Source organism: Hyaena hyaena, unplaced genomic scaffold (genome assembly GCF_003009895.1).
Source record: "Hyaena hyaena isolate Hyena2069 unplaced genomic scaffold, ASM300989v1 scaffold_1348, whole genome shotgun sequence".
Taxonomy (NCBI): domain Eukaryota; kingdom Metazoa; phylum Chordata; class Mammalia; order Carnivora; family Hyaenidae; genus Hyaena; species Hyaena hyaena.
Window position 1 is genome coordinate 289,950 of NW_024081967.1, and position 24,342 is coordinate 314,291.

The following is a 24,342-nucleotide window of genomic DNA, read 5'->3' on the forward strand; positions in this document are numbered from 1 at the left end:
AAGAAGATGTGGTTTATCTATACCATGGAATACTACATGGCAATGAGAAAGAATGAAATCTGGCCATGTGTAGCAATGTGGATGGACCTTGAGGGTGTTATGCTGAGCGAAATAAGTCAGGCAGAGAAGGACAAATATCATATGTTTGCACCTATAGGAGGATTAGGAGGAACTTGATGGAGGAACGAGGGGGAGAAGAAGGGCGGAAATGGTGGGGGAAAGGGAGAGAGGCAAACCATGAGAGACTCTTGAATGCTGACAAAAACTGAGGACTGATGGATGTGGGGGGGAGGGGGGATGGGCATGGAGGAGGGCACTTGTGGGGATGAGCACTGCGTGTTATGTGGAAACTAATTTGACAATAAAGTATTTGGGAAAAAAAAAAAGGGAAACAATGGAGGGCGCTACCAAGGATGACCGGCAAAGGGTGTTCTGGCCCCTATTTAGTTCTCCTGTGCTCCCTAAGGTGCCACGTGCTCTAGCCACAACGGTCTCCCTTTAGTGACTCAAAAATAGCTGGATCTTTCCTGCCCCACCATCTGTTCCCACCTCCTAGCCTGCTATCTGCAACTTGCGCGCTTCCTTTAGGGCACTTACTAGGACTCGCAATGTACTTTTTGGCTATTTTCGTGTGTGTGTGTGTGTGTGTGTGTGTGTGTGTGTGTGTGTGTGTGGTGTGTTGGGAGTGGGGCCATCTCCCCTATTACAGTAGAAGCTTTGTGAGGGTAATGATGTGTCGGTCTCCTTCAGTGCTTAAACCTAAGCTTAGACTAGGAAACCACTATAAAAATAGCAGGACGTCATGAGTGAACAAATGAGGTACTAGTCAGTCACCTAGAAGCATCCTCTGGGATTTCAAAACTGGTCTTGTATCCAAAACTTACAGACGCTCACAGAGTCATCAGAACTGACCACAAGAACAACAGGATAATGCAACGGGAGCCACCAGGCTGTGCACGCCCCACAGAACCTTCTCTCGTCTTTACACCCTTACAAGGTAAGGATAATGGTCGGATCACTAAGAAAACAGTGACTCAAGAGGATTAAAAGACTGGCTCACAGCTACATAATTGGGGTTACGGGCAGCAGATCTGAACCAAATGTTGCCTGACTCCAAAATCCATGCCCTCACGCTAAGCCACACACACTGGTAGTTAATGATGTCTGTGAGATCCACTGAAGCATCCGGAAGATCCCAGAAGTGAAGCTGGCCACCAAGGCCGCAGTGAGGGGTAGATACGTCAGCCCTGAGCACGGGGGGGCTGGACACGCCCCAGCAGAGCAGCCAGTGTGTGCCAGCTGGAGGGGATTCCGGGCACACATGGCCATTCACAGCCATCATGAAGATTTACAGTGACTATGAAGAAAAACATGGGGGGAAAATAAGGGGAAAAAGAAGACCAAGGAATTCAAGCACGGGTATTTATAATGATTATTTCCTTCTTATAGGAGTGGAACTCCAGGAATAACTGCAAGTAATGATGCCCTGGTCATGTGAAAAGAGATGCAGGTTTGATATTTTACCGTGAAGTCATTTAATTTTTATTATACCTTAGAGCTGAGGAAAATAAGTTCCTGAGAGCTGAATTACCTTGCATAGGGACATACAGCTAGAGACAGACAGTTAGGATTTGATCCAGCTATGTTGATTGAAGGTTATGCTCTATTGCATAATGCAGCCTCACCCAAGATGGCGCATGCTTCTCTGTCCAAGAGTGGGGGCAGGGAATATCTCCAAATTCAACCAATAGGAAGGAGAATGTAAAAGGATAGAGAAATCAACTTTGCAGGGAAAATGACTTTTTAAAGAGACAGAGAAACAAAATCTTCAGGAAAAGAACATTATTTTTCTGACCTATTAGCTTCCCATAGGCATTGACTCAACAAGTAAATGTTGGGCAATTTCTATTCTATTAACAAGGCTGGTTTCAAATGCCTGTGTTACCAAGTGTGATTAAACAGGAAGGCAAACTATGTCTTTTAAGTAAGGGATGAGGAGCACCAAACACCACTTGCTAAATCAATATTAGGTGTTTTGTCACTCACAAGTAATGACGCCAGGAGGTAATGATTTCCTGCTTTTGTAATTGCTGTGCGTCTCCATAATCCCACTGCTCTCAGGTATAATGATACACTGTGAACAGTCTTGCACATTAGTAGATTGCTTGATAATTTATAATAAATTCAGAGACCAATGGAGCATCCTGTTTGTATAGAAATGATACCCTTTTATGTAACATTCAATGACAGGAAAAAGGTATTTAATAAAATGCCAAGGAATTTTTACATTTCAATGTGCATATTACTGGGCTTCAAAAAATGGTGAGGTCAGTGCAATAAGATACAGATAAGACTATCATCCAGGTAGCAACTCCATAAACATTTGAAATGGAGATGCTAACATTGCAAAGATTTAATAAAAATTTAAAATGATGAGTTATATGTATTTAAGTTTATTTTTTAAATTTATTCTGAGAGCGCACACATATGTGGAGGAGAGGCTGAGAGAGAGAGAGAGAGAGAGAGAGAGAGAGAGAGAATCCTAAGCAGGCTCTGCAATGTCAACACAGAGCCCGATGTAGGGCTCAAACTCTTGAAACCACGAGATCATGACCTGGGCCTTAATTATATACCATTCATGACTATTCAGCAGGATTTGACCTCATTCAATACTCCCGCCTCTTCCTTCAACTCTTTCTTTGCATGGCTTCCTTAGCACAAGGATTCCCATTTTTTTCTGTCCAACTTCTCTGTTGCTCTCTCTGTCCCTCTTCATCTGCTAATTGTGGAAGGTCCTCAAGGTCTGTCTTAAGTCTCTCTCCTTTCTCATTCCATATTCTTTCCCAAAGTGTACCCACAACATAGCTTATTTATCATCTATTTGCATACCACTCCCAAATTAGTATTTCCAGCTCTTCAGTCTCCCAGGAATTCCAGAGCGATAAGATCTGGCATCTGCCCAACATTTCCTCTTGACCATTTCAATGAGTGTAACTTCCCTGGTTCCTTGTCTTCTCCTCACACTCCCTCAAAATGTCTTGTCCGTAACTCTGCTACTCGTCTCACTGAAGGACGTCACCACCCAAAAGGCAGACCCAGTAAGATCTTGGAACTGATCTTGACCCTTCCCCTCTCATTGCCCTTGCCCATCACTGCATTTAGCCCTAACCATTTCACCTTCTAGATATATTGGAAACCCATTCTCCTCTCTCCTTCTGGACTTTCAAAACCCTACCCCAAGTTGTGGTCAACTGTCATAGTCTATTACTCTAATGGCTCCCTGGTCTCTTTTTGCCTGGTCTCCCTAAAACCTTTTCTCAACATGGGAGTCAAAGCGATGTTACTGAAATGCAGACCTGATCACATCGCCTCCCTCTCCTATACCAAAATCCTTCACCCATTTCCAAGGACTCAAGCGACAGGCCTGTAGCCTTGCTGTATGGTCTGGCTTTTAGGCTTCTCCACGGTCCTATCTCACCCTGTGCTCCCGACTCTCTGGACCTCAGCCATGCTATCCGCCTGGGAAGCCCTCACACGCATCCTGTTCCTTCCTGTCAAAGGGCTTTAGACCTTCACTTTCTGTCTCCCTACACAATGGTTCCCATCTTGCAGTGTACATAATTTCGACTCCATATTCAGGTCTCAGCTTGAGCATTATTGCTTCAGCAAAGTCTTTCCTAAGTATGCTAAATTCCATCTTTGGACTCTCTTATGTGGCACTCATCACTCTTCATTTCACATTTGTTCATCATTATCCAATTGAAATCTGTCTCCCACACAGACCACGGGTTCCGAGAGAGCTGGGATGCCGGGTTTTGCTCACTGCTGCAATCTGAGTATCAACGCTGCTCCTGGCACACAGTAGATTCTCAATAAAACATTTTAAAAAATTAAAACACACACAAACTCTCAATAAACACGTGAACATAGTAACTCAGGACGATTATTACTGAACAACAAAAACTAATAAACCTCTGTTAGAATATGGGTGTATCAGGAAACCTATAAAGAGAGAATGCACAGATACCAGCCTACTGTAGCTCAAAAGGAAACGTGAGATTGTACTTTAAGATGTCAAGCTCCTTCTAAAACGGAATTTAGAAAAGATGGACACGGAAAGAAGCGTACATCTGAGTTGTGTGCCTACCCGCTGTCCGTGAACAGGAACTCCAAATGCGTCATAAGAACTTCCCAACGAGAGACACTGTAGCGCTGCGCCAGAGAGAGGGCGATGCCGTAGACGTTCTCCTCAAGTGTTCTTCAGGAATGTCCATCAGCCACGGGGAAGGGAGAGAAGAGAAACACATTACCCTTAATCAGCAAAGAAATTGTTCATTAGGACTTTCTCCAGCTGCGGGGGTGCAGCCTGCATGGGCCTTAATAAGACATTTCACAGCAACTCAGGAAAAGTACTTCTGATGAATGCTAATGCTCCTTTCTCACTGCGGCGCGCTGCAACTAAGGAAGTGTCCAGAACAGTGGTTCTCAACCGAGGGGGATTCTGTCCCCCAGGGGACATGTGATTGGGTCTGATTTTCATGGCAGGAGAGGAGGGCAGTACTACCGGTATCTAAGCGGGCGAAGGACAGGGATGCTGTGGAACTTTCCGCAAGGCACAGAATGGCTCTCCCACAAGGCATTATCTGGTCCAATACGTATGGAGGTCAAGACGTTCTGGTGTAGACGCCAGAGCCCACAGGCAAACCAGTGCAAAGGAAATGTATCCCTGCCCTACAGGCATGTATCTGAGAAAGCACGGCCAGTCCCTCAACAAATGTTTGTGTTTTTCTAGACTGTGTCAGGACTGTGCTAGCTACGCAGAATACAAAGACAAACAAGATACTTCTTGAGGCGCTCACAGCCCAGTGGAGGATGTGAGACGTAAGCCAGGGACTAAACACGACGGGGCCGCGGGGGAGTGCCACCAGAGAGGACTTCAGACACGGACGGCAGAGATGAGGGAGTGACCGAATTGAGCTGAAGACTGGGGGACAAAGAAGCAAAACTGAGGGCAGGTAGTTACGCGAGAAGAGACGGCAGGCTCCTGAGAGAAGGCGCTGGAGGCGGGGGCGTCCTCCTCGGGGACACGCACCCTATCCTACTGGCAGGGGAAGGTTTAAACCAGGGCATGGCGTCACCAGACTTGAGGTCTTCTAGGTTTATAAGGAATTCTGGGCCACAGCATCCACAGAAGGCCATTCTGGAAAGACTGCTGCAGCACCTCTGTGTCCTAGACACAGAGAGATTCTAAGGATGAAATTCTTGTTTGCAAGGTTGGTGGACAAAACCGTAGGAACAGAAAGGAAATATCTTCTGTTCTTATGAAGCGATACTGCTAAGACCATACCCACACTAGCTGAGGAAAACAGGACTTTTCCTTAGATGTCTGATTAGCGCACAGCTGGTAAACATTTTCTGTGAACAGCAAGATAGTAAATCTTTTAGGCTTCGCTGCTGTACAGCTTCTGTAGAAAATTCTTCTTTTCACTTTATTTTTTTTTTATGCTTGTTTTCCCACAAACCCTTAAAAATGTTAAAAGCCATTCTGTGTACATGGACTGTAAAACACAGGCCCATGGCTGGAGGAAGTCTGTCCTTGCACGAAGTACTAGGGCACTGCCAATCAAAAATTTCTTCAAGTATTTATTGCGTATGCTCTATGGAATGAGAAATCCTTGAAACAGCGACTGTTAGCAATTTGTCCTTTCTGTTACGGGAGTCTGACACCATGCCTGGCCATGGGGATGCTCACCAGGTGCCCGTATCATTATCGTCAGATAAAGGTGGAAAGAAACCAAGCTCTGTTGTACCCTCCTCAAGGTTACCGACTAACCACTGACAACCTATCATGTAAGATATACAGACAATAAAGGACAGACAGAATGCACGTATAGAAGGCCCGCACCATCAAAATGGAAACACAATTCGCAACAAAGACTGGTCATGCTGTGTACAGTGAAGGTGGGGCTGCAGGACCAGAGGAAGCAGATACTTCCAAGAACTTTGTTGTTGTTTTTAATTGTTTTTTAATGTTTTTGTTTATTTTTGAGAGACAGGGAGAGACAGCGTGAGCAGGGGAGGGTCAGAGAGAGAGGGAGACACAGAATCTGAAGCAGGCTCCAGGCTCTGAGCTGTCAGCACAGAGCCCAACGCGGGGCTCAAACCCACGAACCGTGAGATCATGACCTGAGCCGAAGTCGGACGCCCAACCAACTGAGCCACCCAGGCATCCCAACTTCAAGGAATTTTGTATGCAACATACAGAATGCCTGTCTCCTAATCGGAACTGCTAACTCAAAAATGCCACGGACACTCTGGCATTTTGAACAAGCCATTCAAAGAATACTGGATATTCTTCTAGGTAACAAACCATGGAGAATGTTCTATTGTATGTTTTATCAAAAGCATGTATTTGTCCTCTAGGACATACTTTAAATAGCATCCTGGATACTTAGGAAAGAAAATAAAGGACCAAATCCCTGGCAAAATATAACAGATGATACTAAGACATGCTGTACCTTGTAACCTGCATCCTGTATAATAACCTTCTTCTAAGAAACCACGAGCATGGATGGCACACCAAGGATGACCAAATGCCGGGAAGAAAGGCCCAGTGGACTTGGCAATGGGAAACTGAGTCTCACCCCCACTCCCCCCACAGCTGTGTCACCTTGAACAACTGTTTAAAGCTCTCTGGTTCTCAGATTCCTCTTCTGAAAGTGAGGAGCTTAGATTCAGTGACCCCTTCAGTCACTTTCAAATTAGACATTAAATGGCTCCATGACATCATGAACCTCCAGGAGAACAGAGAGGGGGAGAAAAAACATATTCCATATAATTTTTTAAACTAAATCCCACTACAGACTGTTCTATCTTTTCTTTGATCTGTCTATACCCCACCTTACTCTAAAGAGAATTTGGGGTGGGGGTGCCTGGGTGGCTCAGCGGGTTAAGCATTTGACTCTTGATTTGGACTCAGGTCATGATCTTATGTTTTGTGAGTTCGAGTCCCACACCGGGCTCTGCGCCCACAAGGCGGAGCCTGCGTGGTCTTCTGTCTCCCTCGCTCTCTGCCCCTCCCCGCACCCCGCTCTCCATGCTTTGAAGACAATTTGGGGTGCTTATGGTAAGAAAGAAGCTTGGGCTCATGTAAAAGTTATTACAGAGCGCCAAGGGTACTTTGCTACTTTCTTAAAGATTTAAATAATAATAATGAAAAATAGCATATACCATGACCATAACCAGGGCTACATTTGTTATTTTAAAGTAACGTAGCAGGAGGCAAGGGTACCACAATTCAACCCAAGCTTCAGAGGCTGGAAGCTCAGACTGAATTGCAGGCCTTGCTTCCCTGGAAATACAACCATCGTGGGGGGGAGGGGCACGCACACGGGGCGTTGTGAAGATGTGATGGCTTCCATATGTGAGAGATCGAGGCCAAGGTCAATATCACAGTGATGACCCTTACCACCCATGTAAACTTGGGCCAGTTACCTCACACTCCTAAGTCTCATGTTCCTCAGCTATGAAATGGCAATAGCATCTTATGCCACAGGGTTATGTTTGAGAGTAATAGAGATTTACAAAATAAGGTTTATAGAGCACCTAACACCGCTCCTTGCCCATGGGAAGTGCTCCACAAACTGTGATGTTAAAAACCAAACAACTCTACTTAATAACCATTGTGGGTGAGCAGTTTCCCATCTTACTTTCTTTTTAATCTGTATTTTGTATTTTTCGTTTTTTCCACTTTCCCACTTTCTGACATGTAAGTGGTTTTCATTTGATATAAACTAAAGAAAATGGGGACCAGTATTAAAACCAAGGGGCATTCCACATGTACAAGGAAACACTTCTCACTGGGTCTTAGCCTGTACTTCATCGCACACAGGGCTTGCTGCTGAAGGGGTAAGCGACAAGGCGGAAAGTGGCAGATGTTACTGGCTTCCGACACGAGAGACCGCCAGGGCCCGTCAGCTCCCTTCCTCTGGAAACCCAGGACAGATGAAGTGCCATGAACCTAGACACGGGGTCCTTCCTCTGGCACTCGGTCAAACAACATCTCATTTTCAACACGGAAGAAATTAAACGGCCATGTAGTTTGAAAAGTGAGATTTCCAGGAATAAAAGCCAATCTTGTTTTTAAATGTCTATAATAAGCTTCACATTTTTCATGGCGATCATACCCTAATCCTGCTACCATAAGATTCTTATCTCAGTATTGGGCTATCCAAATCATGGGAAACTTTTAAAATAGTTCCCGCCCTTGTTATTTAAAGCTGCAGGTTCCCAACGTTGTCTGCATTGACTGATCCAACTGGGAACATCCACAGGTCCCTCAAACCACAGGGAGAAGGAAAGCCCTACACATCACAGCCATGGATGTAAACCTTCAAAGGACTGTGAGTAACAGTCCTGATCATTCAACCTGTTCTTTTATGTTTTAAATCCATCCCTTTATGAGACACAGGTATCCCTTACTCTGCCAGACCAAGGATAGTTTCCCTTTTATACTGGTCGTCTGCAGTAAACCGCTGCACATCCACACCCTTCCGAAGGCCCTGAAGGATCTGGGCCTGCGTGAAATCCAGGAGACGTTCGTTGTAGTAGTACAACTGCCTGGTCAGTGAGACAAGGTCCTCTGGCCAGGCGTCCTGTCCGTATTGAGTCACGTGCCTGGTGACCATCTTGATGAGCTCTTTGGGATCAGCCTGTAACAAAAACAACAGGCTGTAACAAAATAAAGTAACAAGACAATCATGTCTACTGGGCACCTGTCTGCCTCTTCCCCCGCTGCCGTTTAATCAAGGCCTAAAGCCACCCTGAGGTACCAGCGCGAGAGCCCGTGCATTTTGCAGACCACAGACACGAGACACAGAAAGGAGTCTGGAAGGAGGCTTCTGGACTCCTGCTCTGTTCTCCTTCCACCTTAAACATCCACCCACTGAAAGAGTAACATACACTTGTTTTTTCAACTCTCATCATCCTACATTAGATTGGTTTCCCAATGACCTGATCATTTATAATAATTCACCCTGAAGTAACTGTTGTCATCACGGCCCCTGGATGATTTTTCTTTGGACCATCTAAGTGTTCTCAATAACTAAGATGCAGTTCAATAAAGCCACTCTAAACACCAAGAGAACTGAGAAGAAAAGTGTTCTCCCCAGGGATGAGTTAGGGAAAGGACCCGTCCCTGTTCCTGAAATCACAGAACACTTCTAGTGGCATAAGAGAGCAACTAGCCAATTTTCCCTCTGCTCAATTTCGAGCTCAGTGGGATATTGTTCTATAATTCTTTACAGCCTCTCTAACAACAATAAAATCATTCAAACAGAACAAAACCGAGAATTCGGCAGCTGACAGGAAAGAAAAGTAAGTGATTAACTGGCCACATTTATTTACATTAAAGCGGGTCGGGGCGTGTCAGCAAAGCAAGAACAGCTCAGCCGGGATTTTTGAATTGTTTAACAGGGAGCCTAATACTTGAACAACAGCAATTCAATCACTCCCAATTCCTAGGAAGACGTGGTATATATTTTAATATAAGCAAATTAGGGGGAAAAACTCCAGAATCTACCTTTGGTTCTCAGAATCACACCTAACTGTAGTAAGCTGTCAGCATTTCTAATGTGTGTGCCATTATTCCTAGGTACACGGGATATTTGTCAACGTCGAGTCTGTATTACCAAACCTAGCCTGACATTTCTCCCTTGATTCTATTAGGAAACATTCTGAGAGTACCGATAAAAACCAATTAGAGAAATTTTCTTGGGTTCCGGTAGGTGGATTTGAGAAAAAGTCAATGTTTTTTCCCTACTTCTATGCATACACTCAGTCCTAGTGCAAAAACCACAGATTGAGTCTCAAGTCAAAAGTCCTAGGTTTGAAAACTCACTTACTTCAAAGTAAGCTATGAGACCATCTTTCATTCATTCAGCAACTTTTTTGTGCACTTATTATGTGCCAGGTTATGCACCAAGAAGGTACGACCCTTTCCCCCAGGGATGGAGTCTATAAGAAAGACAATCAAGCAAATACCTGCAAAAGGATGTGATACGAGTGAGCACAGGGTTCGGTGGGAATACAGAGGAATGGGGTGTGGGCAAGCATCCAGGGCGTCTTCCTGGAAGATTTAATGCCTAGACTAACTAACCACTCAGGTATCAGTAGTGAAAACGCTAGGAAAAAACGGGGAGACAAGTTCCGGTAAAGGGTTCGATATGCACTAAGGCCCAGGTAGCTACGACCTGAAGGAAAGATGGCGTGAATAAAGCAAACCTAACTGCAATTAGAGGTGATCGGGGAATCAGCTGCATATGGATGGCGTGTCTGCCAATGGACTTGGACAAAGGGGATCCCACGCCTCAGCAGTTAGTGCCACCTCTACAGGTGCCATTCAGCCCGACCCCCTTTCTGCTCAAGGATTGAAGCCTTGGGGCAGCACCCTGAATCGCACGGCACCGGCTCGGCACCCTGAAGTCACGTGGTGGGGACGCTGCCCCAAGGCCAGCGAGCCCAGCTACACCTGCTCTGTTCAGACGGGCACCGTTTTTGCCTGTGTTCCCACGCCTCATCCTGTCACCACTTTCCGCTCTCGCAGCAGGAGAGCAGGGGCAACTCTCCGAAGGTCGGGTCTCAGGGCGGCAGAAGTCTTCCGTTGTGTCCTTTCGCCTTGTGCCCCGATTCCGCCCCCTGGCAGCAAGCCCAAGCTCACCCCCACAAGGACAGCTCTTCCCCACAGGCGCTCTGACCTGGCGGTTTCTGAGCGAAGCCCTCGGTCCGCACCTGCCCGCTGTATTTCGGAGGAGAGGCCACAGGCATCCCGCCTCCCCTGGGTGGGACCCCGAGCCCCTCTCTACCAGCCTGTGGCTCCCACACCTGCTCAGGGAGTCAACCAGCCCCATTCTCTCCAGGCTTGCCCACAGGGCTTGTCTCCACATTCATTTTCCACTTGTTCTTTCCTGGCATCTCAAGGATTTGGCGGCCCCTGTCTGTATCGCGAGAGTGGCCTCCACACTGTTCACTTGACCTCAATAGCATAATGCCCCTCCCCCTTTCTATTCTCTTACACTTTAGTACTAACTTAAATTTACAATTTACATTGCCTTTTCTTAAAAATACTAAATTATAGCTTATTAAATCATGGCAGAGACCATGAGTACTTCATGAATTTGTCTTTTCCAGAGCATAGTAGCATGTCTTGCACAGATTAGGTATGGGGTAAAAGGGAAACACAGCTAAAGGCAGTAGTGGCTTTTTTGTTGTTAATTTATTTTGAGAGAGGGAGAGGGAGAGACACAGAGACAGAGAAAGACAGAGAGAGAAAGAGAGAGAGATTGAGGGCATGTGCGAGTGCGGGAGAGGCAGAGAGAGGGAGAGAGAGAATCCCAAACAGGCTCCTCACTGTCAGCACGGAGCCCAATGCGGGGCTTGAACCCACCATGAACGGTGAGATCCTGACCTGAGCGGAAATCAAGAGTTGGATGATTAACTGCCTGAGCCCCGCAGGCGCCCCAGTAGCAGTGGCTTTAAAGACAGTAGTATTTATATTCCAACTCCCTCACTCAGTAGGGATGCAATTTGGGGCAAGTTATTTCAGATGCCTGTTTCCTCGCCATAGGAGTCAATAAGCGCACCATCCTGATGGTTTGCCGAGAGGCACAAATGAATACGGTACGTTAAAGTGCTCTTCCTTCCATCATCAGAAGGCGAATGGGCCCCAGAGCTTACTGTCAAGGATAAAAAGCAGCGACTGACAAGGACGGACCCGTAAGCACCTCACAGAAGGCATCAGCACAGAAGCACCATTACCGAGTCACAAACCCAGAGTGCCAGGAACTCCAGACATGGAGCAGTTATTCCTCTCGGGACCCTTCTGAGGGAACATCACCAGAGGATCACCCGTCTCAGGCCAAAATCCCATGAATGAATAGGAATCCAATCATAAAAATAAAATAAATCCCTCCAGGTATGGAGTCGGGGAAATTCCACACCTTCTCTCATGTATACCTCCACTAAATATTCAGAGCAGATTTCTTTGGTAATAGGACAATTTTAGACCAATGAGTTATAGTCAATACATTCCTCCACAGGTTAAACAACCTTAATCTCTTTCCTTTTACTAAGTAGAAATTATCTAACCATTCTGGAATTTTTATTTCATGTTCTTTACACATCAAATGTGTTCACTTTTCTAAGAAATATTTAAGAACAAATACCTAATATTTCAGTCTTTGGTACGGAGACAGGCAGAGAGTTAAACATACATGAGCTGAATCTCATTTAATACTAACAACTCCGTAGGACCAGTCTACTAGTATCATCTGTTTTTATAGATGCATAAGGAGGTGGTAACTTGACCAACGCTGCGGGGTTAAGTGGCAGGGTGACATGTGACTCCCGAGCAAGCCTCCCCCCAGCCACCCTGGTATATTTGGTGTGCAGGGGAGGGTACCTCCTGAAATTATAAGGATCTTGTACACAGTGTATACACAGCTCCCACCAATTGTAACGAAGATGTGGGTGGCACTGAAGTCCTTTTACAAATGATCAACCTTCACTGATGGGTTTAATGCTGTCATTTGTTACCACATCCAGATTGGTTTATTTATTCTTTTTACACATGTGTACATTCTCCCTCACATCCCTTTTATATGGGTACACACGTGTAAATACAGCGGCCATAGAGGACACACAATGGTAGGTGTCCAACTAAATACCTGATTTGAGCTGTATCTGCAAGTCTTTTGGCTTTTAATTCTCTAATGACAACAGAGAGAGTTTAGAATACCATTTTCTGTTCAACCCCTTGACATAAATACACCTTGTTTAAAATTCTGTCTTAATAAGGTGGTAAGACTAGGGGCATTCTATTAATCCTTTGATGACAGCTTCCAAGTGTCTTCGTTTATGGATCATCAGATCTTTGTTAAACGTACAGAAAGGTCTTCACTACTTCACTTTATTGTGTAAAACATAATACTTATGAGAAGGGACAACTCACAAAGGCTTCTAAGAAAAAGGAAATCAGATATGGGTAAAAAAAAACACAGGAACTGGCACCAAATAACCTGGATTACTGGTTCTTCTCCCCTGAGCTTCAGGTTTTCCATTATTAAAACTGAAGCAACTTCTTCTTTATGGAATCCCCATAAAGATTAAATGAGGCTAGGGTCGCCTGGGTGACTCAGTCAGTTGAGCGTCCAGCTTCGGCTCAGGTCATGATCTAGCGGTTTGTGGGTTCGAGCCCCACGTCGGGCTGTGTGCTGACAGCTATCTCAGAGCCTGGAGCCGGTTTCAGATTCTGTGTCTCCCTCTCTCTCTGACCCTCCCCTGCTCATGCTCGCTCACTCGCTCGCTCTCTCTCAGAAAAAAAAAAAAAAAGAAAGAAAAAACATTAAAAATTTTTAAAAAAGATTAAATGAGGCCAGATGGATTAGCATGTTGTAAGTTCTAGCCTTCTATGTAAATTATCTTTTTACCATTATCATTACCACCTCTCTCTCTTCCTCAAGGAAGAGATTACTCAAGGTCATGATTACTTCCAATATTTGATTTAAATTTTAATAACTGCTCTTCCCCTGAGCTTACCACAATTTCTCTCAAAATATTCCACAGCATCTCCTACTCACCCTGACACGTTATTTCATCCATCCGAGCATCTAAGCACTGTGACATGAATGTCATTTGACCCTCACACCAACCCAGTGATGTGCACTGGAGACTATGGTTCCCCGTCTCAGAGATGCCGATCTGCCCTGCAGACATCCTTGGCTCGGGTCTGGTAGCAAGGAAGTGAGTGAAACCTCTTGCTTCAAACCTAGCATGCGGCTCATGACATCAGTCTCTTTCTCCTTATGCTGCTGACAGGTCTTCACGAATGTTCTACATACAAACTCCCATCTCAAATTGCTGCTTTTTGTGTGTGTGGAGTATACTCAAAGCCCTCCCTCTTTTCCCAACTAACTCCAATGATGTGATCCAAGCATATGAAAGCTTTTAGCTTCTAAGAAGCTTTTGAAGGACTTTACAGGTAGCTTCAAAAATCTCTCTTATTTGGTATTCAAAGTGATACTGCAAAACATCACAGGCTACAAAAACTAATAACATAAAAAAGGCATCAAAAATTTTAAATGGGAAAGTGTGGAGAATTAAATTATTCTAAATTTTCCTCCAAATTTGGCAATGCAGTTCTTCAGGGGGTGAATAAAATATGGTTTCTTTAAAGAATGTGGTCAAATCCCTGTAAAAACAAAATATGCATAAATATTCATGACTACAGAATGCTCGATGACTTAATCTACTACTTACTAGTAGAGGTAATAAATCCATTCCAGTTTAATAGTCTCCATTTCTTGGTAATATTGGTTGGAAAGTTTGAAACAGGTGGTGTACTTTCCCTCTAGGGCTGTTATTTTCTTGAGATAATTTTCTACTTAGTATTTTCAATTAGTAGCTTAAAAAACCACATTTAGAAATGATCTACCATAAAGTTTTGAATTTCATCCCCTGCTGGGTTTGCTTCTCTAGCATATAAAACTAAAGGACATGTTTCCATTTTTAACTGGTTTTATTTTCTGAAACTTTTTAAAAGAACACTAGTGAGATCACACTTACACAGATGCATTTACAACAATTATAAAGGTAAGGGATAAAAGCAAACAAAATCAAGGTACCTAACAGTGGGTATATTCACGTTTGTATAAAAAACGGTTCCATGAATATGTTTATCCATAAACCATGTCTGGAAGGAAACAAAAGAGAACCACTGACTTCTGCTGGATGCCATTTTCATCATTTGAGTTTTGTGGCCACATGTGTATTATTTCTCAAACATAAGAACAAGTCAGTCAGGACAAATACAAGGAGAGAAAACTCTCTCCGGCTGACCACTGTCAATCGTTACTATAGGTCCCTACGAAGCAGAGGCAAGGTGAGATGGGTTGCTCCAGAGACGACCCAGGAAAACCCCAGAGCCTGCACTGGTGGGTTGGTGGGCGCAGGATGGCGCTTCCCATTGGAGAGCACAGGTCTTCTGTTGGAAATAACCCCACAAATTCTCTCCACACTTGTATTCAAACCTCGTAAATCACCCTAGGTTATCATCCCGCAGCTCAGAACTCTGGGGGCTGGAAGGAGGATTGGTGAAGACTGAAGATCGAAATGAGCTGAAGTGACAGGTGAGGGAAACAAGCTTCTCCGAGTTATGTTACTGGTAGGCAACGAATCGAAGCCACTTAGATTCCAATTTCTATGATGACTCATTGGGAGTTTGTTATATTTAATTCCAAACTCAGCAGAGCTGTTTTACGCAAAGGAAGATGCTGAAAAGACTCCAATAATGAGCCGTTCGGCAGCCAGTGGAAAACTCTATGTACTTCAAGCACCCATCCCCTGTGCCCATCCGTGATTCCTTCAAACTGAGGAGAGTGGCAACTCTAAGCTGCAGAACTGGGGTCTGAAGGCCATCCCAACCCACAGGGGCTGAAATGCTTCCTGAAGCTATTCACGTGCCGATAAATACCCGCTGAGCAACTTCAGTGGGTGAGGTCCTGGGGATTCAGACCGAGATGGGTTCCCTGCCTTCAAGAGATGACCACAAGGAGAGGGGACAGTGGTGTGTCAGCCCCAGTACCACGGAACTGCTCACATGGCGTCCACGCTAGAGCAGTGAGATGCAGAAGGTATTCAGGAGGCTGAGAAGGTTCCACACAGGAGGCTCTTTTGAGCCAGACTTATGTGCTGAGAGTGGGAAGAAGAAATTCCATCTGCACAGGCACAGAGGTGTGAAAAAGGATGTTAAATTCGGAGAAATATAAATTCTGAACAGCTAAAACATAAACTTCGAATGAGCGTGTGTCAGGATCGTGATTGGTAAGGAAGAGATGCTCAGCTCAGGGAGGGTCTTCTCTGTCACACAGAGGAGGTGAGACTTCACCCGCAGCCACAGCAGAGCATCCTGCAGCGAATGGCTCGTATACTGAATGCTGGAAAGCACTCGGGTTCAAGCAAGAAATGGGTAAAGCCTAGAATCAGGAGCTTCAAGTGACAGGATGTCACTTTCTACCAGAGCAACCTGGAGCGAGTAACTGGATTTCTCCAAGGCTCATCTTCTGAGAAATGGGGTTGCTCAAAGGATCAAGTAGCAGAATACACGGGAGAGGTACTTTAAGACAGCCAATGCCTCCTCAGGGCTAGTCTGATCTTCCTACTATCCTCTGAAATTCCCCACACGCCGGCCCCTAGGCTGACCCTTGCTGTCCCCCACCCCTCCTTGACACTTTTTCGCAGGACAGAGGAGCCCCTACTGGTCACAGAGAAGTCTGGTCACAGACTGCATTTCAATCCTTTTCATCTGGAGTCAGGCAACTCTTCAGAGCTTTGCATTTTACAGAGTAAAATTTCAACACTGTCTCAAGTACTTTGTGAAAAATGCCACAGGACAGAGGACGGGCACAGTGATGCTTCAGGACCTGTGCTATTCTACTCCCTTTGTCTGGAAGGCTCTTCCCTCCTCTTCCTGGCGCTGCTCTCCTCTTTGTCCTGCTCAAAAGTCACTTTCTCAATTGAGGCCTTTCCTGAGCCTGTTTAAATTGTGCTCTTCACAGACACACACATACACACACACTTCTTACTCTTTTTTGCTTTTTGTTTTCATAGCTCTTATCCCCATTTAACAGAGTATATATTTTATTTACTTATTTTGTTGATGGTGTCCTTTCCTCAACGGAACCTAAGTCCAAGAAGGGCAAGGGTTCTTATGTGTCTTGTGCACTTGGGTTTCCCCAGGATCTAGAACATTGCCTGGCAGAGTGTAATCACCTGATAAATACCTGAGCGCACGTGCGCACGCGCGCACACACACAATTCAACCATTTCACGTACTGAAGAATTATGCATTACTTTTCAGTAATCTACCCAGTGAAGATTTATTCACTCCCTTTTATTATCCAGGTCCTGCTCTAAGCATTGGGAAAAACAATAAATACCATTGAGACACTGGCCTCAAAGAGCTCATTATCTAGTGAGACGAAAGATATATATACATATACGCAAACCAAGAGGGACACGCAGACCTTGCCGGGACAACAGGAAATCACGGAGGGAGTCGAGGCACAAGGCAGGATGACCAGATCTCCATTTGGGAAACACTGCTCTGGCAGACGTTTGGGAAAAGATACAACACTGACGAAAATGAAGACGGGGTGGTGTTTATGCGACTGTTACAGTGCTCCAGGTGAAGGACCACGGAGCCCGGACACTGAATTAATTTGAGGACATCGGGCAGAGGGAAGAAAAACAACTGGCAAGGTATTCGATCTCTCCCACTCCCTTTTAACACATCGATCTGGAAGAATTTCAGAACATCTTTGCATCTTGATATTAAAACAAATCACGGATACTTCTAACTCTTCAGCTCACCTTTCCGACTACCAACCAACCAAATACTTTCCAGACTTGCCAACAAGCCCCTGGAGAATGAGGTGGCCCGTAAGCCGGCCAGGTGCTGTCCTAACGCTCCGGGAGGGCACAGCTGCTTCTGTCTGCAGCAGCCGAGAAGGCAGAAATCGGGTGTTGAGGCATCACCACTGGGCCACGTGGACTTTGCCGTTCCTGTTCCCACGAGGATCTACGGCTGTTCCTGAAGAGACGACTGTGAACAGCAGCTGCCTCGGGCTCCTGGGCCCCGAAACAGAGAGGAGCAGGAACCAGGGTCAGGAGCCATGCCACAGCGTGGGTGAACCGTCTGCCAGCCAAGAACAGAGGCCCAGGGCTAGGGCAAGACAACAGAGCTCCGAGGGCCGCCTCCACAGGAAACGATAGTTTGACAGGAAACCGGTGACGGGAACAAGGCCCAGAGTGGAAGGGCGCCAGGTGACACAAGTTGGAAGGAAGTTACAGAAACTGGGGGCAAGGGTAAAAAGGGGCAAGAATCAAGTCTCACTATTCTTCTCACGGTGATGCCAGGCTCCCGGTCGTTCACACTGGGCACTTAATAAATGCTGGATCGATGGAAGGATACACAAAATGTAGGATCTGGAAATTAAAGGTCTGCACTTCAACTCAGTGAAAAGAACTGCTGGAAACACAGAGGAAACCACGATGGAAGCACCTTTACTTCCAACCGGAGGTCTCCATGTTCTTTGTCTCCTCCCCAGGATGCGGTGGGGAGATCTTAAGTGGGGCTCCGCGTGGAGTGACTGCAGGGTCTGAAGAAAGAAACAGTGACTGCCAGATATCAACGTTGGGGAGGGATTGAATGGTTTTCTCCTAACTCACCTCTCTCACAAGCAGGACACGGATGTGAGGACTTTTAATTTTTGGCACAAAATAATTCACTATCAGGGAAAACAGGAAAAATACAGGTTGTGGTAGAATTTTCCTCCAAGAAGACTACTTTAAGATTTTTAAGACATGTAACTGAAGACTGGGCCAGAAATGTGGCTCTCCAGCCAGCTCTTTGGTCCTTACGGGCCCGGCGAGTGGTCTGTGGCGCACCGGCCTGTGGCTCTCCTGCGCGGCCCCTCCCATCCCACGCATGGAACTGTCTTCTCTGCGTTTATAGTAAGTGGCGGGGTCACGGGCGTCAGGCAGCCGTATTCGTCTTTTCATCTTAACGCTCAGAGCCCATGGCACGCACGAGGTGCCCAGATGACTGACCCTTTAATGCTCTGGATTCATGGAAAGTGCAGCACAGGGTGCTCTTCATACAGACAACATACTCGGGAACAAAGGAGGGAGATCCCACTTCAGCACCTGGATCCCGCGCCAATGACGCCCACTTAGAAACTGCAGTCAAGTGCCTTCTGAGGACATAATTGACTTGTGTTTGTAACAAGGCACGATGCTTTTGGTCAAAGTAAAGCTTCATTGTGTTTCAACATGCTTGGTGTTCCGGAGTAAATTATTTGTTGCTTATGTATGTACACAGCACTAATGAAAGACAGACACCAGGAAACCTGCCGTGAACATTCTCTGCCGCCATCTAATATAACAAAGACAGTTAAGTACGCTGTTCTAGAAGGAAACTCGCCACACTTCCACCTGTAAGATCACTTCTTTCCCTCAGTTTACAACACAGTTCAATTTCTTTTTATTTTTTAGTAGTTCAATTTCTTATTTTGCATAGAAACACACCTGAGACATTAAAAAAAAAGCAAAGGAAAATTACTAGAGCATGGAATAAAGTCACTGTACAAAGCCCTAGCTATCAAAGCCAAAATATATATACATATATATATATATATATATATGTATATATTCAGAATCTCCAAAATAAAGTAATATATTAAGTAGCTAAAAAGAAGAAAACATTCCTTACTTGGCCAAATATCATCATGATAAAACTATGCCTGAGGCCAGTACCGGTCTAATAATACTGCGCCCTTGCAAGATTAACGTGTGTTCTAGATGGTCTCCCTCTTACTCTTTTTGAAGAAAAATTGATGAATGAGAGCCATAAATTTTTGCCACGAAGGGAATGGTTTCATGTACTTATAGATTCATAGAAACGTTTTGGAAGGCTGAGGCAGCTAGAACTTTGAAACACACTTGGGTTGTGAAATTACTTCTTTATAGTGTGCTCTGAAGTCAGGAGAGAAGAATCCAGTCACGGAATTTGACCTTTTATTTGTACACGTAGTGGATTTGAAAGTCTGATCTATTTGCTCATCTGCTCTTAAAGTAGTAATTCTCTTAAAAATACTCCAGCACAGTGGTGCCTGAGTGTCTCAGTGAGTCAGGCGTCTGACTTTGGCTCAGGTCATGGTCTCACTGCTCATGGGTTCAAGCCCTGCATTGGGCTCTGTGCTGACAGCTCAGAGCCTGGAGCCTGCTTCAGATTCTGTGTCTCCTTCTCTCTCTGCCCCTCCCCACTTGTGCTCTGTCTCTCTCTCTCTCAAATACAAATAAACATTTAAAAAAAACACCCCAGTACAAAAAAAAAAAAAAAAAAAAAAAAAAGATAATTTCCCAAGGCTGATAACTACAACTGGTATATATACAAGTAAACCTGGAGGGCTTTGATTTTCCAGTCACATCTGTAATACGTCCATGTCCAGAAAAAAATGCACACATAACTTGAGGCCACACTTCGTAAGTGAAATAAAAGTTGTTTGGAGGTTGGTGGCAAGTAGCGGTAACATGTTGCAACATTTCATCTGCACAGTAACTACTCTCGTATATCTGGCTTACAAATAAATAAAAGTACAGCACTGCTCAAACAACTGCACTGCTGACTGTCCTAAATTAGGGACATCTTCTTTTGGGCAGTGAACTAAACACTCCATTCTCCATTTCTCTGCTCCAACTACTTTAACCTTTCCTAAGAAATTGTAAAGTAAAATAAATGACAGCAAAGTTGTGGGAAGAATCAGCATTCACAGTAAACATTAGAAACGATCTCTTGCGATGCCTGGAAAAGTTGCCACGTCCAACCCAGGAAAAGCCAAGTCCCCGTCAGCCACTGGGAGGGCATTCCAGACACAAAGCGCATCAGTCCCTCCACAGAGGGAAACATGAGTTTTAACCATGTTAGACAAGCTTTAACTCAACTCTGCTTGCTCATAAGGTGGAAACGTTGAGGACTCACCCTGTAAAGAGGATGGCACTTGTCCCTGAAACATGGAGCCAGTCGAGCATAGATCTGGAGGCTGTAGTAATACGCTGCCAGCTGGAGGGACAGAGCAGAGTGGGCCTGCTTTTCAAAGCACTTGTTGGCATCTAACACCTAGAAAGGAACATGACAGCATGAACTCAGCTGAAAGGAAATTAAGAAAATCACCATAAACCATTCCATTTCTAGTCATCACTATAGAATTTATGTTCAAAGTTTCCATCGTATCAGCGCAAGCTCACGCTCAACTGAATAGGACGATATTAAAATTCAGAAGACACCATGAAGGCAGAGCCTATGCACGGAGAGGCAGATTCTGAAACAAACACTTCAGCTACAATTGTAGCATCTGCTCTCTGAATACTGATGCCACAGTCCTTCCAGCACAGGAGAACAATCAGAAGGAAGTGAAACATGTAATGAACAATTTATTGGTGAAAAATCCCCAGTAGGGATTTTTTTGTTTGCTTATGAAATCCTTTCCTGGGAATGGTAAACTCACCTGTGGCAAAGCAAGGAGATATGCAAGAGCCAAGGTCATGTCACTTGGTAAAGCATCGCTTGCCAGCTGCAAGAGAACTGAAGGAGGGGAAATGCATGGTGTTACTTGAAGGTCGATCTATAGCACATTCACGGTTACTAAGTGCCACTTTTGTAGACCAAGCTTGAAAGCAATCTTTGAGACCTTTCACAAATGTCTACGCAAACCATCTAAATACAGATCATATGAAAGTATGTTATTAAATAATACTCTTGCCTTAACTCAGACAAACTGTGCTATTTATTACATTTTTAGATAGGAGAACATTCTGTTAGTGCAGGTACAAAGTCTAAGTGCAAACAGATCAGTGAGGATGGTTTCTTAACAGCTAATCTCTTGGTTATAAAGACCCCGGCTGTGCTATAAAATTATATGTATCAATGACGGCTAATATTGTAAGTATATGAGCACTAAAGATGAAAGAAAAAAAAAGCTACGTGAGTGCAAATTTAGGATAAATCTTTTGCTTACTACAATGAACAGGTTTTATTCTTTCCAAGAACGTCCCTCTTCATCCCACTCTACAAAAAGCCCTTGCTTTGATTATATAGTATCTTAAAATATCCCAACTACTAACACCTTTTCCACAAAATTTTTTATACAAGCAACAACCTATCAGTCTCGTGGCTTTAATAAATGAGAGCACACTGCCAACAAAGTCTGTGTTTATGTGCGGTTTGTATTAATAAGGGAATATTCCGTTCATTTAGGGTCTTAGTGACAAATACCAGGTAGTCATATGTAATCACAATGTAAATCCTTTCTTTTTAAAGAGCACAGAATCTCATGATCTGCACTAATGAAGGAGAACTGTTATGTGAATAATCCAAAGTAAATGATATTTGACTTTGGAAATACACCATATATTATTTTTCCAGAAGATTTACCTTCCTAATTGTGTCTCACTTGAATTAAAATACAAGTCATTTATATAATCTGAGCTTAGCTAACAGTCTGGGCAATGAGACACTGGTGAGGCGAGGAACCATCTACAAGAAGGTGAATCGTCAAAAGCGGACTTAGAACACAAAATCTCCCGTGGATGATGGATGGGGGATCTGAGCTTTCTCTGCTGTGCCTTACAGAAGAATGTGGGTTCTCTAAATACTCATTTCCTCTGTATTCTCCAAACGTATACACCAAATTGGACCACCAGTCAGCCTCAGGATTTCCAAGAAATTGCACTATTTTAGAGAGGTTTTCTACTCAAAAGCTACTCATCTCAAGGCCCATCTGCAAATTCATTCCTTCACTCCATGTCAATGAGAATCTTCTCTGAACCAGACATTGCCCTAAGAATCAGTCTCTGCCCTTTGGGATAAACACACTAGGACAAAAGAGAGTCTCCAAATAAATATTAAAAAATATAGTGCAAAGAGCCCAAATCAAATTTTCTACAAATAATTATGAGAGCAAAGAAGAAACAGTATTGGGGTGTGTGTTTCTGGAACGCTATCAAAACCGGAAGCTGGAGAGGTTAGCTGTATCTTTGGGACACCAGGAGATAATGCAAGAAAAATCATGTAAGTTTAAGCTGCAGAACATTCTGCACAATATGTGGAAAATTTACTTAGTGTCTAGAAACTGCATAGTGTACACACACACATGCATAAAACCCCTGGGTGACCATTTTGACTTCTATCTGCCTTATATATTCTACCATTTGATGCCTCCCTAATAGTCTTTCAGGATCCATAGTTTGGATGGAAAAAAAGTCCAGTAGTTTCACATACTAGTAATTTTTCCTTTTTCATTTCCTTTCTTATATTCTTATAAAGTGACCTGCAATCCCACCTAGTTTTTGTCCACTCCCATTCTGTTTTCAGATACTTCCCTTCTTTGTGCACAAGAGAAGCCTATTTTCAAATAAACATATCTGAACCCATTTATCAAATTTAGCCCAGTCTCCTCAAAGTCCAGGGGCTTTTATTCAGGTGAGTGGTTATTGCTCTGGCTATTGAAGGACCATCCCTCTTAGAGTTGTGATTGGGAGCAATCTGGGAATATCAGTTCCATTACTATCTTCCAGTCAGATCTATTTTTTTTTAAATCATATCACTGACTTAACCTTTCACTCCACTTAACGTGCATTTGTCTGTATCCCAAAACCAAAGCACCCTCAAGTGATGAAAACACTCCAGAAGATCTTCCAGTGAATATGCTTCAGACCCTGAAGGAAATTCCCAAACAAGAACAACCCAACAACAAACTGAAACAACAATAAAATGAATGATTGACAACATAATTGAAATAAATGCCTAGTCCTCAGGAAAGTCCATTCAAGAAGAAGATCTTCACCTGAACATCTAAATTCCAGTAGTTTTATTTTTAAAAGTTATACTATTTCAAAGATACAACTGACAAGATGATCTCTAGTATTTCTTGAACATATACAGTTGAATACAAAGCTTATTATAGAAGGAAAGAGAAAAGAAATGGTTCATTTCCATGAGCTCAAAGTATGGCAAAAATCCCCCTCAGGAAAAAGTCCAAAGAATCATCATTGTTACTTTTACCCGTAACAATAATCACCCTAAAATATAAATGTTTGCTTCAAGTGAATAATAGCCACATAGATTTTATTTCACATACACAAATGTGTTAATCTTTTTTTTTTTTTCCCTGTATCTTATGATGCTTTGACATTCTGGGTGTTTGATAATCCTGGAAAGACGGTCCTTCCCAGAGCTAGAAAATTCCTAAAGATAGTAAACAAATTGCCTGTGAGCACACCTCTGATATGCAAACCAACCAATCCAGAGCCAATACTCTGAACCACTTTCTCTCCAGCGGCTTTTATATTCCTCCACTCTAACCACCCCACGGCCAGGTACTGGACAACTAGAGAAAACTACAGCCTGGAGTCTTACAAAATTATTCAAACAATCTATTTTAGGCTCAATCAAGTTTGCCTACAACCCCTCCCCTATTCGTTCCCATGGAAAGCTCAAGAAAGGTGTCTGCCCAGGCTTTCTCCTCACGCTTCTGCTGCCTCTGCCTCCGACTCCACGCTGACCCAAGTGTTCCCCCATGCTAAGAAGGAGAGCTGGCAAGAGCAGATTTAAAAAAAAAAAAAAAAAAAAAAAGGCCAGCCATGGGGCGCCTGGGTGGCTCAGTCGGTTAAGTGTCCAACTTTGGCTCAGGTCATGATCTTACAGTTCGTGGGTTCGAGACCCACGTCAGG

General features: G+C 44.1%; 1 protein-coding gene across 1 annotated transcript in view; it reads right to left on the reverse strand.

Moving 5' to 3' along the window:
* LOC120225136 (neuroblastoma-amplified sequence-like) overlaps positions 1-24,342 on the reverse strand; it is a 231,412-nt gene that overhangs the window by 113,287 nt on the left and 93,783 nt on the right. Inside the window, exons 21-24 of the mRNA XM_039223359.1 lie at positions 21,120-21,196; positions 20,594-20,731; positions 8,482-8,711; positions 4,148-4,258 (exon numbers count right to left, since the gene is read on the reverse strand). Coding sequence (XP_039079290.1) covers positions 4,148-4,258; positions 8,482-8,711; positions 20,594-20,731; positions 21,120-21,196 — 556 coding nt within the window. The remainder of the gene's footprint in view (positions 1-4,147; positions 4,259-8,481; positions 8,712-20,593; positions 20,732-21,119; positions 21,197-24,342) is intronic.